This window comes from Populus nigra, chromosome 19 (assembly GCF_951802175.1).
Source record: "Populus nigra chromosome 19, ddPopNigr1.1, whole genome shotgun sequence".
In the NCBI taxonomy this organism is placed as follows: domain Eukaryota; kingdom Viridiplantae; phylum Streptophyta; class Magnoliopsida; order Malpighiales; family Salicaceae; genus Populus; species Populus nigra.
This window is the reverse complement of record NC_084870.1, coordinates 4,268,816-4,285,948: the sequence shown is the minus strand read 5'-3', so window position 1 is coordinate 4,285,948 and position 17,133 is coordinate 4,268,816. Positions and strand designations below refer to the sequence as shown.

General features: G+C 32.4%; 2 protein-coding genes across 2 annotated transcripts; both read left to right on the top strand.

The window, feature by feature from the left end:
- The first annotated feature begins 9,777 nt into the window (after window positions 1–9,777).
- Window positions 9,778–13,243, top strand: LOC133679441 (AAA-ATPase At4g25835-like). The gene has a single exon (XM_062102046.1). The coding sequence runs from the start codon at window positions 10,032–10,034 to the stop codon at window positions 11,607–11,609; it is 1,578 nt and encodes a 525-aa protein (XP_061958030.1). The 5' UTR covers window positions 9,778–10,031; the 3' UTR covers window positions 11,610–13,243.
- Window positions 12,552–13,243, top strand: LOC133679442 (uncharacterized). The gene has a single exon (XM_062102047.1). The coding sequence runs from the start codon at window positions 12,708–12,710 to the stop codon at window positions 12,984–12,986; it is 279 nt and encodes a 92-aa protein (XP_061958031.1). The 5' UTR covers window positions 12,552–12,707; the 3' UTR covers window positions 12,987–13,243.
- Window positions 13,244–17,133: the final 3,890 nt, after the last annotated feature.

Sequence of the window (17,133 nt, the reverse complement as noted above, 5' to 3'; positions counted from 1 at the left end):
TTGGAATTTTGATAGCACATAGTCAGCCCGTTGGATTTTTGAAAGGTCTTTTTACTTCGAGCCCATTGGATTAGCAACTCTGATCTTTTTAGCCCATAAGCAACATCTTCTATTTTGTTGGCCCAATAGTATACCAACACGTCCTGTAAAGTCACTCCTCAGTTACTGACTAGACTAGTGGCACGTTATCCGCCGCATGTAATACGTCGTCGCAGGTGAGATTAATTTTTTTTCAAAGTTAAAAAAAAATTGAAAATCAGATGATTGACTCTTACTAATATTTTTACAGAAGTCTTTATGAAAGTTTGACTCAAACAAATCGGTGCTTAAAAATTGAATTCAAATTAATTTAACCAAATATATATATATTATTTAAAATTTTAAAGGGTATGATTGAACTGGTCAGATTCTATATTTGCTGATTAAAAATCATTAATTCAAGTTTCATAAATTTTAGGATCACTAAAGGTTAAATAATCGTTGATTTTAAGACCCATAAAAATAATCGAGATGTGTACAAACTGATCTCAATATATATATATATATATATATATAACCTCAAATTAATCGGATACTTAACCCTTAAGGTCTAAGAAAACAAAAATATGTCGAGTCTTTTTTACTTTAGGTGAGTGGCAGTTTCATCAGCACGGTGGATTGGATCTAGCTAAGCTTGATTCCTTATTATATTAATAAATCTGTGTTGCCAGTGGAGCAGGCAACGTTCAAGATAGAAGAAAGCAGCAGCATCCAAGGCAATCTACAGCCTCCTTTATTGGTGGGGCTCAGCCTCAAAAGATGACAGAAAACTCTCCATCCGAAGCTGATTGTGCTGTGGACCTTACAGAGATCGCACCGGTAACCCACTTTCTCTGGAGCAACCTTAAACTATTGCCCAAAAGAGCCTCCCTAATTATTCAGCATCCATAGCCAGCTGGCTCGTGTAATAGGTCAAGGTCTTGAAAGTTTTAATGCTCTTCGTGCGCAAAAAACAACATTGGGTTAGCAACCATCTAGGTGGTGACCTAATGATAAAAGTTTGGAACTAAAAGGTTTGCTCTTTCTTAGATCTCAGGTTCGAATCCTGTGGTTGCTTATATGATGGCCACTGGAGGCTTACATGGTTATTAACTTCAGGGCCCGTGGGATTAGTCGAGGTGCGCGTAAGCTGGTCCGGACAACCACGATAATAATAATAAAAAAAAACATTGGGGGTTAGCTTAATGTTAACAAACCAAAATTATTAGTCCTAACCTTTCATAAAGATAAAGTAATTCCATTACATTTGCGTTTTAGTATTTGAAAAAAAAACAGAGAGAAATTTGTTGAAAAAAATAACAAAAGAGAAAGCTACGGGGTATATAAATTATAGGCATCCATAACTGCTATAAATATAATTTATATGTTTTTGAATTATTTTTTTAAAATTAAATCAAGGTAATTTTTACTTTCAGTCATGTCTGGTGGTAAGGCAGTGATATTTGATAAGATTAATCGATGTTTTATATTTTTATTTTTGAGTTATTTTTTAATTAAAATATATTTTATGGTTTCAAAATTAGGTTGAAAGACCTACATGATAGTTTTTTTTAGTAAACAAATGTTGGAATCTGCGTTTTCAAATAATATTATAGTTTTGTTACGGTGATATTAACAATTTTTTTTAAATCTCCTCATGAATATTTAATGCAAGCAAAATATCTATTTTATTGCAAATATTTTATATGATTTTTCTTGGATTTTTTTATTTTTGATATTTCATGTAAAACTTGTTGATTTGTATTTTTTTTATTGAAACTTCCTTTTAAGATTAGATAAATTTCAATTTAAAAACAACACTCTTAATAAAAAGAGACATTTGTTTTGTGAATAAGAAAATACAAGTTTTGATTAGAGAGATATATTTTTACTTCTAATTTGTTTTGCTAATTTATAATTTAATTATTGCTTTTATTTTCTTATTCAATAAACAATACTTCCAATAAAAAAAATAAATGCATAACAACCCAGAATCTCTTGACTTTTTTTTTTGTTAGGATTTAAATCATTTTGTTTCATATGAATATATATTTTTATCACTACATAATTAAATAAAAAATAAAGAGTTACCCATGTCACTAGATTAAATATTTACATATAAATCAATGATCAACTTTTCTTTTTAATTCTTAATTATCATTAATAATTCTTTTATATGATTTATCAACTTATATATTTTTCAATTTATTTTATAAAACATAATCACCATCTTCTTAATTTTTCTCTTACAAATCCTACCCCTAGCGTGGCGCGAGCTGCTCTGAAAAAAAAAACAGTAAATCCAAAAATAGATAGAATCCAAGGAGCTTGAAAAACTGATACATACAGGATATATCTAATCTATTCCGTGGTCGGTGATACGTGGCATTTCCTCATTAGCCACCTTTTTATGGCATAAACCTCGGCCATGTAAAATTTCCACCGTCCGAGGGATTTAATAATTTATTTTTCAAGTAAAGTTCTCATTTTTTCTTCGTTATGCTACGAAAAAACACATTAATTACACATCCTCCACTCTATATAAACCCTCTCTGCATCTTCCTCGCTTCACAACACACCAAGCTTAATCACTTTTATTGCTTCTCTTTTGGGTAAAAATCAGAAATATTATTCAAGAAAAAAGAAATGGGCAATAGTTACTCATATTCATCATCATCATCATCATCTTGCAGCTCTCAGCCTCCATTACCAGTACACCTCTGCTTCTTCCTGCTTATACTGCTAATGTTCGTTGGTCTATCATGGTACATCAACTACGAGCCAGTGCTAGAGAGCATGCTCGATCAAGTGAAGCTGTTCCTCTCGGTTTCTCCCTTGCTGCTTTTGCTGCTTGTTCATTTGTTTTCCAATGATGATCATCGATATGGCAGGGGGATTTCCCATTACATTCCTTTGCCGGAGAAGGACTCTCTTCATAGGGCTGGAGGAACTCCTTGGGGTGTTGGGTTTCTGCTTGTTTTTCTCTTTTTCTTGATCTCTTACCACTCCTATTTCCAAGAACGTTGGTTTCCTCTCTTGAGCAGGTAACACATACCACAGGACGCATTCAGCCAGCAAGTATATACATCCTAATGGAATATGAATATTTGTTAGCTATAGCAGTGCATGAACCAAATGTATAACTCCAGTCTTTTCAATATATATATGTATTTTTTTTCTTTTTTTTAGTAGGACTGTGTTAATGGAAGTGTAATGATGGTGCGGCAACGGGTATTACTTTTCCCATTTGTTTTTGCTACCAGGAAAGATACAAGGAAGAGTTCTGTAATCCAACAATAGGATGTATGCCTTTGCATAAAGCATTTTGCTTTGATTTGTTTTGGATCCTAGAATGTCTCGTGGCTTGATATATGTACCTTTGCATAAAGCATTTTTCTAGTTTGTGAGAGCCTTTCTCTTACATCGAGCAAACTAGGATTTAGTCCCTCAACCATTCCTCAACCAGGTCTTCCGTTTAAAATCTTCCCATTTTTTCGTAGAAACATAAAATTTCTTCAGAAAAAGGTCTTTCTGCGTAATACATTCTTTCAATTTAGAAGGGGGACTAGATTGAGGAAGTTCTGCTACTTTGGGAGCCAAATTGGGAATCCAGTTGAGAATTGATAAATACCCGGGGATTAATATGAGGTTCCCCCATTTCCATTTCTAATCATTTTTCCTAAAACAAATTAGCCTTATGGATAAATTTATTTTTAACGAGTCTAAAAAACTCCTATAACTATCCTTTATTGAGCATGCCTAAAAAAAATAAACATGCTCTGAGTGAGGGCTTGACATTGTGCCAAACTTCAAACTTCAGGCACGCTAGGTATGGTGTTTGCCAAAACTAGACGCAATTAAGTTTGGCAGTGTGCGCTTAGCCTCAGGAATATTGGGTCTGATGCTAGTCAAATCCAACCACGATTAGGTTTGGCGGCAGTCTGCCAAACCCCGACACGCTAGGTCCAGCGCTAGCTAGACCAATACGCGATTGGGCTTGGCTATGTGATTACATTTTAGAGACCTTCCTCTTCACAAAAAAAAAAAAAAAACAAAACTAATGAGTTATAAATATACTATAAGACTTTTAAAATAAAGATTCACAATCTTCATTCTCTACTGTATATATATTTTTAGAGCACCTTTCTCTAGAATATTATTGTATTTTCTCTTTCTAAAAAGAATACTTATTTATATATCGGAAAATCTTCATTTTCACTAAAAGAAATCTTTTGCAGGTACTTGCCGTAAGTCACCTTGGCTTACAAAACACTAAATACAGGTTATCAACCATCTTGACTAGAAAAAATGAATGAGATTGATAGAACTAATTAATTATTCAATTATCCAACTTAGGAGTTATGTTCTAAACTATTTAGATATTTGAAACTTCATCCCTTATTATAGCTAGGTATGAGCTATGACTTAAGATGCAATACAGGGGATTGCGTCTTTGATATTTCAAATTGGAACACATCACTTTTCACGGTAACACATAAAGTAATAAAATTTCAAATATTAGGTTTTGAAAATCCAGAAGTGTTAGGTAGGAATACGTCACAATTATTAGGTCGGTGAGTTCACGGAAAGATAAGAATTCAAGGTAAATGCGTGCAAAACTTCATTTATTTGGGCTTTTGCCTAGAACAAGTGTGATTTTCAATTATGGTCTTCTTTTCCTTAGAGAAGAAATTAAAAAACGAGTTTCTGGCTTCTGGTGAAGTGGTCACTTGAGAAATTGTAGTCAATTTCTCCACTTGCAATCACTTTTTGTTTGTTAAGATGGAAAGAGGATGGATGAATTAGCAGGAAAGGAAGAGATATGGAATTTCAAAGATGAACTAGCTGCATATTTTGATATATTTTGCTTTGTTCACACAAAATCAGAAAGCACTCACTCATGCCATAAAAACTCTTTAATAAACGGAAGTTTAGCTGAATTTCTCACAATGTTATAAAGAAATAATGATTAATTATGTATAAAAATAAAAGAGAGATAAATATCCAACTACTTGGAAGAACCCATGATTTCTAATCTACTTATAATTCATGTTATTGTTTTAGAAATCAATTTAAATTTATTTAAAAAAAAACTCAACTGATTTAATCAAAAATCTAAACTGAATTAATAATTTGATTGATTTAGGTATAATCTCATTATAACTTAAATCATTAATTAATTAAATTTTTAAAATTTTTTTAATTAAAACAATTGCAGTTTATTTTTTTTTTATTTTTTTTTGTTAAACTAAATTGAACTCAATCAACCTTTAAAATACTATTCTAGCTTTATCGACCCGGTTCATTTTTTAAAATTATATTTCACGCCGTTATACATGAAAAAAAAAACCTTAATTTATTTTCTCTTTTTATCGACCAACATATCTTACACTTCAATTTTTAATTTTCATTACAATTCCTTAATATCCCCTTTTTTCCCGAATACAACCGGTAATTAATTGTTTTTGAATTAATTATTGAAATAATTCTTGTAATTGAATCTAATAAAACGTGTAAGCATAGTTTTAAAACCCGGTCTAGCCCGGCGGGTCGATCCGGGGCTAGAACCGGGCTGTGTTGAAGAAAAAATAGGAAAAGTCATGATCCGATGTGACCCGGTAAAATTTGGTTGCAACCCGTTGAATTTTTTATTTTATTTTTACAAAAACAATACCGTTTTGAATTTTTTAAAAAATATAGATTGACCAGAATGACCTGATGACCCGATCAAAATCTCTAACTCAAATTTTAAACCGGATTGGTTTTAAAAACTATACGTGTCAGTAGAAAGAAAAGGAGGACAGTGCATGCAAATGCAAATATGACTTCCTTAAAAACAGATAAGTTTTTATATATTCTTGGTGGAATATTTATCTTAGCATAAGATGGGTTGTCATAATAATTAGTATTAAATGTACCGAAGATAATCCTTAAAAAAAAAATACACATCACTAAAATAGAGTTTCTGTAAGAAACATATTTTAATGCAATTTATCATTTTTAATTGATAATTTAAAAAGATGAAGATTTTGATATATACATTTTTTGCATCATAAAAACAATTTAATTTTTCATATGAAAACAAATATTTAAAATATATTAATTACAGGAGCTTGTTACTTATTTCTATAATAATAAAAATCATGATAATCATACCAGTAAAGGATTTTTCTTAAATTAAAAGCAATGATTTTAATTGATTATGCAAGATTAATTAATAAAATATGAAAAAATTAAATATGAAAACTTCTAAAGAAATAATTTTGGAGATTAAATTGAAAAGACATACTAAAATTGAGAAAAGTGAAGGGTAAATGTGAAAACTCAATAATGTATGGATGCTAATGTATCATTTCTTAAATGGGAATAAAAATACAAATAAGACAATTTATAAAGCTATGAGTTAAAAAATTAGATATGATTTGTATCAATCAATATTTTGTTTCACATAACCTCAAAGAAAAAAAATTAAAAAAATAAAATGATAAAAAAACCAATTCTTTAGAGACCAAAATGAAATATTTTAATGCTTAAACTTAAAATCAATATTGCTATTAGATGATTAATGTCAATCTCAATGCTACTCTAGTTACATGTTAAATTCTAAAACCCTCCCACCCACTTTAATGTTTATTATAGATATAACTAGCTATTTAACCTGCGCTATGCCGCAAGTAAATTATTTTTTATAAAAAACTATACATGTAGAATTTTCCAACACGTATTTTAATATAAAAAATTATAAGTGTAAATCAGAAAACTTATACATACATATAATCAAATAAATTAAGAATTAATTTTTTTTAAAAATCAGATTCTCATTTAAAAAATTGATAATAAAAACAAATACACATGAAATTGATTGAATAAAATAAAAGTAAAAAAAATATATTATGCAAGGTAATTCATATTAGAAATATTATCCAAAAAAAGATATTTTTTATTTATTTAAAACGTAAAAATAATTATAGATGAATTAGAATAATCTCTTCAAAAACTATATACATATAAATAACTAAAAAATAATTTTTATTTAAAATAAAGTATATAAAAAAATAAAAGAGAGAAGATGGATTAATTTAAATATAAATAAAAGATTTTTGGAAAAAAATATAAAAAATTATATATAAAAAAGGCCAATTGTTGTTAGGCAAATCAGCTGCATGATCCATTTTTTTAGAGCCCACTTGCTTGAGCTCTTAATCTTTTTATTGCAGCTAGGACAAATAACGTATTATCTGTCCTAATTTGTTTTTGAAGAACGTGTTATTAAAGAAAAAAAAAGAGTAAATGATAATAAAAACTAATTTGTTCTGCAATTCTTTTGGTATTAACTGTGTACATTTCCAATATGAACGTGATTTTTTTCCCATCTTGTAACTGGATCATACATTTATTTAAAAATTCATGGAATAATAAAACTAATATTGATAAATAAAGAAACCTTAAAAAGAGAGAGAGAGAGAGAGAAAACTCAAAGTTGACATGATGATTATGTAAGATTTAATATAGTCTTTTTTATCCAATTGGACCATCCAAATTGATCTTTATAATTTTAACCATATTAACATAAAATTTCTACAACTTTCCAAATTCCCTTTCATGTGAATTTTATTTCTAGGATTTCTAAAGAATTTCTATTCATCATCTTTAAAGCAAATTTTCGTATATAAAGTGGCAACATCAATTTTTACAATTTGATCCTAATTCCATTCTATTGTTCTTACGTAACCAGATATATCTCTCTTGCACAAAAACAATAATTAAAAGAAAAAAAAGTGTGGGTCCATCCATGTTAATTCGTTAAGCCCATGAATCAGATCATGAGATTCGAATAACCCTATAAAAAAATAAAAAAAACCATAAAGCTTATTTTAAAAAAATCAATATTGATTGTTTGAATGGAAGTTTCAAATTAAAAAAAAACCATGAAGCTCAAATTTCAATAAATCAAATGCCAAAAGTTGAGATTGAAAAAACATTCCATCACAAAAAAAAGATCCAAAAGAAAAAACAACAATTAAAAAAATAATTTTGAATTGAAAGGTTAAATTGAAAAGAAAAATCAATTTCACAAAAGAATTAAAGAAGAAACCACCAAGAGAATGAGGACCAAATATAAAAAAAAATTAAAAATTAAAATTTTTGATTAAAAGATGAAATTAAAAAAAATTAAAAGTTCAAAAAAAAGGCAAGAAGAAAATAAAGAAAAAAAATCACGATCAAATTTGAAAAACCAAAACATGAAAAATCCAGATTAAAGGATGAAATTGAAAAATAAAATAAAAAACATACAAAAAGGTGAAGGACACAAATTAAAATTTCAAAAGAAAGAGAAATATTACTCAAATATTCTCAACCAAGGAGATTTCCATGAATTTTTCAATGCTAGGCATGAATTGTAAGGGAGGAGAGAGAAATGAAAAGAAAATAGCTTTGATGACAATCCATCTATCACATCCTAACACACCTCTAAAACTCTGTGGAACTTTCCATGCGCCTTTGCATGTGAGGCATGCATTTGGCGAGTTTTATTTTTTAATAATTTTTAAATTATTGTAAAGACCAATTTAGGCCTCTACCCATTCAATTATAGTGAAAAAACTCAAATGAAAATACAAAAAGGAGCCCCCCAAAAAATAAATTAATTCTGAAAGCGAGGGTAATTTAGTAACTTTGATGTGCAATAAAATGTGAAATTTCAAAAAAAGTCCCTAGAAACCAACCATCATATTTTTTTTCTTTTTAAGGGTAGTGTAAGTATTTTAATATTTAAAAAAACAAAAAAAACCGTTTTACCCTTGAAGTTAGTTTTCTTGGCTGATTTGATGAAGGATAAAAACATTAATTCACTATTACAATCTACAACAAACTCTCTCTAGTGCTACATTGAATATCCCACTCCTTATATATTTTTGGTAACTTAAGGAAATTAAAATAGAATAAAAAATAAAAATAATAAATTCAAAAAATCCTAGGAAAATAATAAAATTACATAATTACATTAAAGTGGCTTTCTATAAAAAAATTACAGAATCACCTAGAAAAATTTAAACTCAATCTAACGGTCGAATCTTCTGTTATCTTAGTTTCAAAGTGCTGATCTAATTTGTTGCAATTAGACTTCCTACTTGATCTAAATCTATCCCCCTAATATTTAAAAATGTTTGCGAGGCTATTCACATAATCAACTTGGATTAAATCCCCATTTAACAGTGTCAAATCCTCACCCAAATATTCAAAACTTTTAATTTCTGCAGATCTATCTGCATCATATAACTAACTGTGGTAAATCGTAGCTCTACTTCTCTCTATATTATAGTGTCGTTTAATTATTCAAAGCATGTAACATATTTCTCAATATTTCATTCATGCATGCATAGAGAAAATAAATATTCAAATTAAGAAAAGAAGTACCAGATTGGTTGATGGAATGCGAGAGGTAATTGATGTGAAAAATAATGAATAGGATTATATACAGCACCACTTACATATGGATCATCATTTGCATATATTCTTCGATCAATGATGAGTGTAATTGTTCCAACGAACATTCTCTGACCTATGCGAATCCCAGATAGATTAAGAGAAGGAAAAAACAAAAGATGATTGGTAAAAAAGGAGACAAAAGCAAAAGCAATCTATCTTCTCGTGTTCTTGGCATGGACGCCCTGTGGTTTATGTGCTTCTTCTCTTCTCTTCTCTTCTTTCTTTTCTTTCAACTCTAACCAGCGCGTCTATCAATGCTATGACAGCTTACATGGCAAAAGAAAAGCAAAAGAAGAGTAGTGGGCTTCACCTTTAGCTTTATCTTTGCTGCTGCTTTGCATATATCTCACCTGCACTGTGTTAGTGTCCAAAACCATAAACATACAGAATCCACATAATCAATCAACATTCCCCACCTTCTCTTCCCATTTTTCATCTTCTATACTTGATATATCGAACATTACAAATAGCTAGGCAGAGACAAAATCATAATTCACCAACCCAAGAACACACAACAGACTGATATGGATATATTGTCACAACTTTGGTCACTCTTAGGTCTTCTCACAGTACTTCAAAACATCTTACCTGCACAAGTCCTCTCCCTTCTTCACTCCCTCATTGAGTCCCTCCAAGACCTCATTTCCCAATATTCATACTTTGACATCCCGGAATTTAATGGCTACTGTGGTGTTGACATCAATGATCTCTATCGCCATGTCAACCTCTACCTCAACTCTGTCAACTCCTCTGCCACTGCCTCCACTTGCAGACGCTTCTCCCTCTCCCGGTCCAGGTCATCCAATTGCATTTCCTTCACTATAGCTCCCAATCACACCATCCACGACTCCTTCAATGGCCACTCCCTTTGTTGGACACACCAAGTTGACACTGTACAGGACTCATTAGAAGAGAAACGTAGCTTTACTCTCAAACTTCCAAAGAGACACCGGCATATGCTGCTGTCGCCTTATCTCCAGCATGTGACATCGCGTGCTGAAGAGTTCGAGCGAGTATCAAGAGAGAGGAGGCTGTTCACTAACAATGGCAATGCTTCATACGAGTCAGGCTGGGTCTCAGTTCCTTTCCGTCATCCATCCACCTTCGAAACGCTGGCTCTGGAGCCTCAATTGAAGAGGCAGATAATGGAGGACTTGAAGGCATTTGCTAGTGGCAGAGAGTACTATCATAGAGTTGGGAGGGCATGGAAGAGGGGTTACTTGCTCTATGGTCCTCCAGGGTCAGGCAAATCAAGTCTAATAGCTGCAATGGCTAATTATTTGTGCTACGATGTGTATGATCTTGAACTCACCAAAGTCACAGACAACTCAGATCTCAGAGCTCTGCTAATCCAAACTAGGAATAGATCAATAATTGTGATCGAGGACATAGATTGTTCCCTTGATCTGACTGCTGATAGAATGCTAAAGGCCACTACTGCTACAGCTACAAGAAGGAAAACATCATCATCATCAGGTTATAATAAGGACCCGCGTTCAGGCAATTATCAGTTATTAGAGGAGAGTGGGCGTGTTACCTTATCAGGTCTCCTCAACTTCACAGATGGATTATGGTCATGTTGCGGGGAGGAGAGGATAATAGTGTTCACAACCAATCACAGAGACAAAGTGGATCCTGCATTGGTTAGATGCGGGCGGATGGATGTGCATGTAAGCTTAGGCCCTTGTGGTATGCACGCGTTCAAGGCATTGGCCATGAACTATCTTGGGATAGAGGAGCATTCTTTGTTTGATGCGGTAGAGAGCTGTTTACGGTCAGGTGGCGCACTCACTCCTGCTCAGATAGGGGAGATATTGCTGCGGAATAGAGGGAGCAATGCTGATTTAGCAATGACAGAAGTGGTGTCTGCAATGCAAACCAGAATTTTGAGTGCTGGTGGCACTGAACATCTAAATACTAGTATAGAGTATGAAGATACGGTGACCTTGACAAGGTCACCACAGAGTGTGTTAACGGTAGGGTCGTCACCGGAGAATTGGGACTCATCTCCAGGCAAGATTAGCGGGAAGAAGAGGAAGGCCAAGTTTCTTGTTAGATTAAGATCTTTGACCAAGTCCGGCTCTGGTAGAAGGGGTGTATGAGAGTTTCGATGTGCTCTTGTCTTGTGAAAGTTTTGAAAATTAATTGAAACACCAGCTTTTCTTAATGGAACCTACCAAGCTCCATAAAATGTTTTTCAGTAATTGTTTTTTCCGTTAAAAGTTCTAATAATCATTTGAACCTTTTCAGTAAAGGATCATGATCATCAAGATTCAGGAACACGGATTGAAATACAATTACTATCAAGTTAATTTGTATTTGAGCAGCATTAAGATGGCGCTTGTGTGGGAATTCCATTAGTTTATGCTGCAGCTTAAGGCTAAGTGATGAAAATAATGAGTCACGTCCAGCAAATGGACAGCAGAAAGTGATGTGGAGCCATAATGCCCTTGAAAGCAAACACCTTCCCCTTTGGAACTCATCGTTTTTCTTTGTTGAGATTGAATAATAGCAGAAAGCTCTCTCGTGCGGTATAAGTAATCTAATCATCATTCTTCATGGCCCTGGTAATAGCAGGTTTGAACAGTTCTTTAAGAAATTTAACTAAGCATTCAATTTTTTTGAAGGTTGACTTTTCCATTAAACTGTAATTATAATTATCCTTAATAAATAATCAAAGAATTAGTAGTCGCTGATCTTCTTAGCAGATGATGGTGGTCGGTGAAAGTTGAAGGGCTGTAATTGGAGACCATAAATATAGATCTAGAAATCAAGATTGACCAATTCCTTCAGTCAACTCTTTCTAGCAACTTCCATGTAATACCTTAGGACAACAAGTTTTGGTATGTTTTGGCCAACAAGTTGCTATCAAGACAAGGGATAAAGAGGGTCCTACTCTTAGGTGGCATGAATTTTCCTTCGCACAATTGTGCGAACATCAATTTGTTATCATCGTGCACGTATCTATATATGCGTACGTGGTAAGGATTAAAGATAACGAAGAACAGTATAAGCCCGCGTGCCAAATTATTGAATGCTTGAAAAGTAAGCCGCCTAGTCAAGGATGATGTTCTAAAAGGGATGTTGTCTCTCACTATAAATATATGGCTTCATGAGCTCAGATTGGAGTTAAGGATTCAACAGCTTTTTTTTGTCAAGATCAACAACTGGATCGTGTGTATACTCAGAGCAAAAGAAATATGATGATGGAAAGCAGCTTAGGGGACGTGTTATTGAAGGTGGCGATGTTTGTCATAGTCCAAGGATTGGTCTATCTCATCCTTTCAAAATCATCCAATATTTTCTCCAAGACAAATGATAAGAGATCATCTAGCTTCAAGACAGCTCGCTCTGTTAGCATTCGACGGATTCTTGCTGTTCTACAAGACTTGCCTCCTGGTGGTGAGTTGTCTCCAGCTTCTTCAAAGAGCACGCAAGTGCAATCCCCTACCGTTGAGAAGTCTAAAGATCGAAGGTGATGTATAGCTAACGGATTATGGCTAGCTAGCTCCGCGCGCGCGCGCGCGCAGTGGGTTTAGATCAAAATATATATGTTGTGACTACATACAGCTAGAAGTGATTTAATTAGTTGGGCAAAATTGTGTTTAAGATGTAGTATGTATGAGCGGATTTGAGTGATTCTTTAATTTTTTTGGTTCATTTTCCAGTATTGTATTGATGTTCATATCTGAAGTTGAAATTAGTTAATTTGGTAAAGAATATATAGTTTAAGCTATTCTTTCGTTATCTAGCTATTAATTTGATGATTGAGGAGTATGTTTAGTATTAAAGAGGAGTTGGTGGAATAAAAAATGAATAAAAGTGTTCGTTTAATAGCGTTACCAACCGTGCGGTTGACAACTCAAATGAAGCCTAAATGGAATTATATATATTAAAAGCGAGGGATTAGGGAAAGTTGATTGAATTAATACCTTTTACCTAGCTAGATAGATATTTTTCATTAACTCTACTGCATTTAATAATTCTATCGATGAAATATTCTAACAATATCTATTTTATTATTTTATCAACATGAATTTTACCGACCGATTTATGGACAAAAAATATCCATCAGTCAACCTCTCATCAGTAATTTTTTTTTGTCAGCATTTCTATCGGTAAAAAAAAACTCGATGATTTTACAGATGAAAATGAGTTAAATTTTTTTTTACTAACTGGAATATACCAATGAAATAATTCTGTTGGTGATTGGCAGTGGCATTTGGAGTAATTTTTTCCAACCCTCTATAAAATATCGATGGAATAATTTCGTCGGTGATGTAATAGTTGAAGTGACATATACAGTAATGTTTTCCCAACTCTTTGGAATATACCGACGGATTGTGTCAGTTTGGTAACTCCGTTTATAATAATTAAATATATATATATTTTAAAAATCTATTGAACACAAAATTAAAAAAATTAAATTGTATAAAATTCAAGTATGTAAAAATCAATTATCTTAATATAAAAGCCAAATATTCATTACAAATTTATATGTTCAAATAAAATTAAATTAAAACAAAGCTGGTGTTGGAGGAGTAGGTTGGTCGTTCCTGGGACCATAGGGCCAAAAAGAGAACGCACACATACCACTCATTTGTGATCTCATATCCATGACCACTTGACGGAGTTCATCATAATCCGCAGAGATTCTTTCATATTTTTCAATGAGATGGGCTGTATGTTCTTGCAATGCTGCAAACTCCTGAGACTGGGTGCTCAATATCGATTGCGAGCTCCCAATGGTTAAAATTTCAACTGCATATTCATTACTCAATCACTTCAAAATCATCATACTAATCATTCCATCAAGCAAAACATTATAAAGGGAATAATTTTTATTCAAAATCATGGGCAATTAGAATCGGCAAAATACAGAGGATTGGGGAATATCACATTATAAATAGAATAACTTATAGTGAAGACCGAAGAGGAAGCCAACGAGCTGTTGATGATGGAAAAAAAGGAGAGTGTTGTTGATGAAGATTGAAGAGGAAGCTGTTGATGAAGAGTGAAGATTGAAAAGGATGTTGTTGATGATGAAAAAAAAGAGAAAGATAGAGAGCTATTAATAAAGAGTCGAAGACTGAACTTTGAAGTTTGAGGAGAAAACTATTGATACTAGGGGAAAAAAAGAGATCATTGCCGCCTGCTGTTGTTGATGAAGAGTGAGGACTGAAGAGGATGTCGTTGATGATGGAAAAAAAAAGAGAGAGGCAGAGAGCTGTTGATGAAGAATCAAAGACTGAACTCTAAAGATTTTCTCTGCCGCTGTTGATGAAGAGGAACCCGTGAGCCATCGATCTCAAAGATTTTCTCTTAAGAAATTTAGGAATTTAGGGTACAACATGGATGAGTGATGTGGAGTGCGGACAACTGGTGTGTGGCTATTGGCCTGGAGGAAACATATATTGCACTATTGCAGTGCAATATATTTTTTCTGTTGAAATCGTAAAACCGGTACCAAAATCATGATTTTTTATGATTTTATCGATTTCACTCGATTTTAACCTGATTTTATCAATTTTCGAGTTTTTAAAGCGATTCAACACATTAAGCATATATTGACTCATAAATCATATGATTTGAACCTTGTCTGCCACTCACTAAGTGGACTTTAATTACATCACTGACATGAAAAGGGGAACAATTCCCTTCGCATCTGGAATACAATCTCAAGGAGAGGGGAACAGTTCCCTTCGCCTCTAGAATACACCGACGAAAACAAACCATTAGTGTTTTGCACAATGAACAATGCTAGGAGGAGGGGAACAATTCCTTTTGCCTCAGAAATACACCTACAAACACGAACCGTTGGTATTTTCATTGGTGTTTTGCACAATGAATGACTATCTGTATTCCCTATCTATTCATCATGCAAATACTTAGATTGAAAGTTACACGCACAATACAATAACACAAGTTCACATAATAATTATAAAGTAAATAATAAATACTTCTTTGTTGAAATTTTGTCAATAACTATTACATTATAGTTTATGGCATTATACTTTCTTGTTTTGATAGTTAGTCGGAATTGTCTTCTTCTTCTTCTTCTTCTTCAATTGACCATTCATTAGCTCCATCGCAATCTTTTACATTGATAACATTGTTATCATCATCTTCATCGACTTGTGCTTGTTCGTTAGAGTTTAGAACAACATTCAACTCTTCAGTGTCAATATCAACAAAAATATTATCGAAGATGTGAAAATTTGAATTTTCTTCTAAGTCAATCTATGGAGCAACTCGATATGGTTTAATTAACTCACTAACTTGAAAGACATCATCTCCCATATTTGAGTCATCGTTCTCATCTTGAACAACCTCTACACGACCCTTAGCATCGGTTTTCAATACCAATAACCAATCAACTTTTGAACGATCCTTTCTAAAAAAAGAAGTGTATATGTAATAAAGTTGTTGGCATTTATTGATGAAAATAAAAACATTGTTGATGTTATGGAGTGTAGCTTTTGAGTTAATTTTGGCCAAACCATGATAGGAATCTACTCTGATTCCTTTGTTAGTGGTGTCATACCAATAACATTTGAATAAAAAGACTATATTATGCTCACTATGATATTGCAATTCAATTACCTCTTCTAATTTCCTTAATAGTCAACTTCAAAATCACTAGAAGTCGATCCCTTAACACAAACACCATTGTTATATGTCTTTGTAACCTACCCATATTCTTGAGTATGAAACACATATCCATTGACAAAATACCCGTTGTAGCATTTCATCTTTCTTTTAGGACCCAGATTTATTGAAGATAATGTAGCACTACCATTCATTCCTAATTGATAAACCTTGTACATCAAATACAACAATGAATAGTAAACAAGAATTATGAAATGAAATTAAGTATCCTGATAAATAATGAGTTTGTGATAGTACTTACATGTGTTCTGAATCACATGACAAATTATTCATCTTGTAATCAAAAGATTTAGGATTCGGTCACCTGTGAGTTATTAAATATTAAATATTGACAATGTTGCCTACGATCAAGGTATTCAACAATGTATGAGTTTGTGATATTACAAGAGGTAAACGGTCCATTTTTAACAAAGTTTAAGTAATATATATATACTTACTGAATAAAAGGTCTAGTTCATCATAGTTAAATAACATATAATTATGTGTTTGCCTGAATTTTATTTCAGATAAATATCTTCTACTGACAATATTTTTGGTGCGGGTCATTCAGGATTGGAGAATATTGACAAGTTTTCACTTGAAGGCACTTCACCACCACCATCATACTTTGAAACACAGTTGATTCGTGTTCTCAAATGAGGCTCGAAATAGTATGAGATAAATATTGAGATCTCCACAACAATATAGGCCTTACATATCGAAACCTCAATATGCGCCTTGTTTTTAACCTTTTTTTAAGGTTGAACAAGTTCTGTATGAAATTAAATAAATATTTTCAAATAAAAAAAAACATACACAATTAAGAACAAACACTCTTATTCTTAGAATTTAAAGCTTATTTTCTCATTTATTTTATTTTCTTAGTAAAAATCATTAACTGTACTATCAAAAGGTCCTTAAATCCTACAAAGAACTATTTTATAGGTGTAAATTCCTACCACCAATCATCAACTTTCT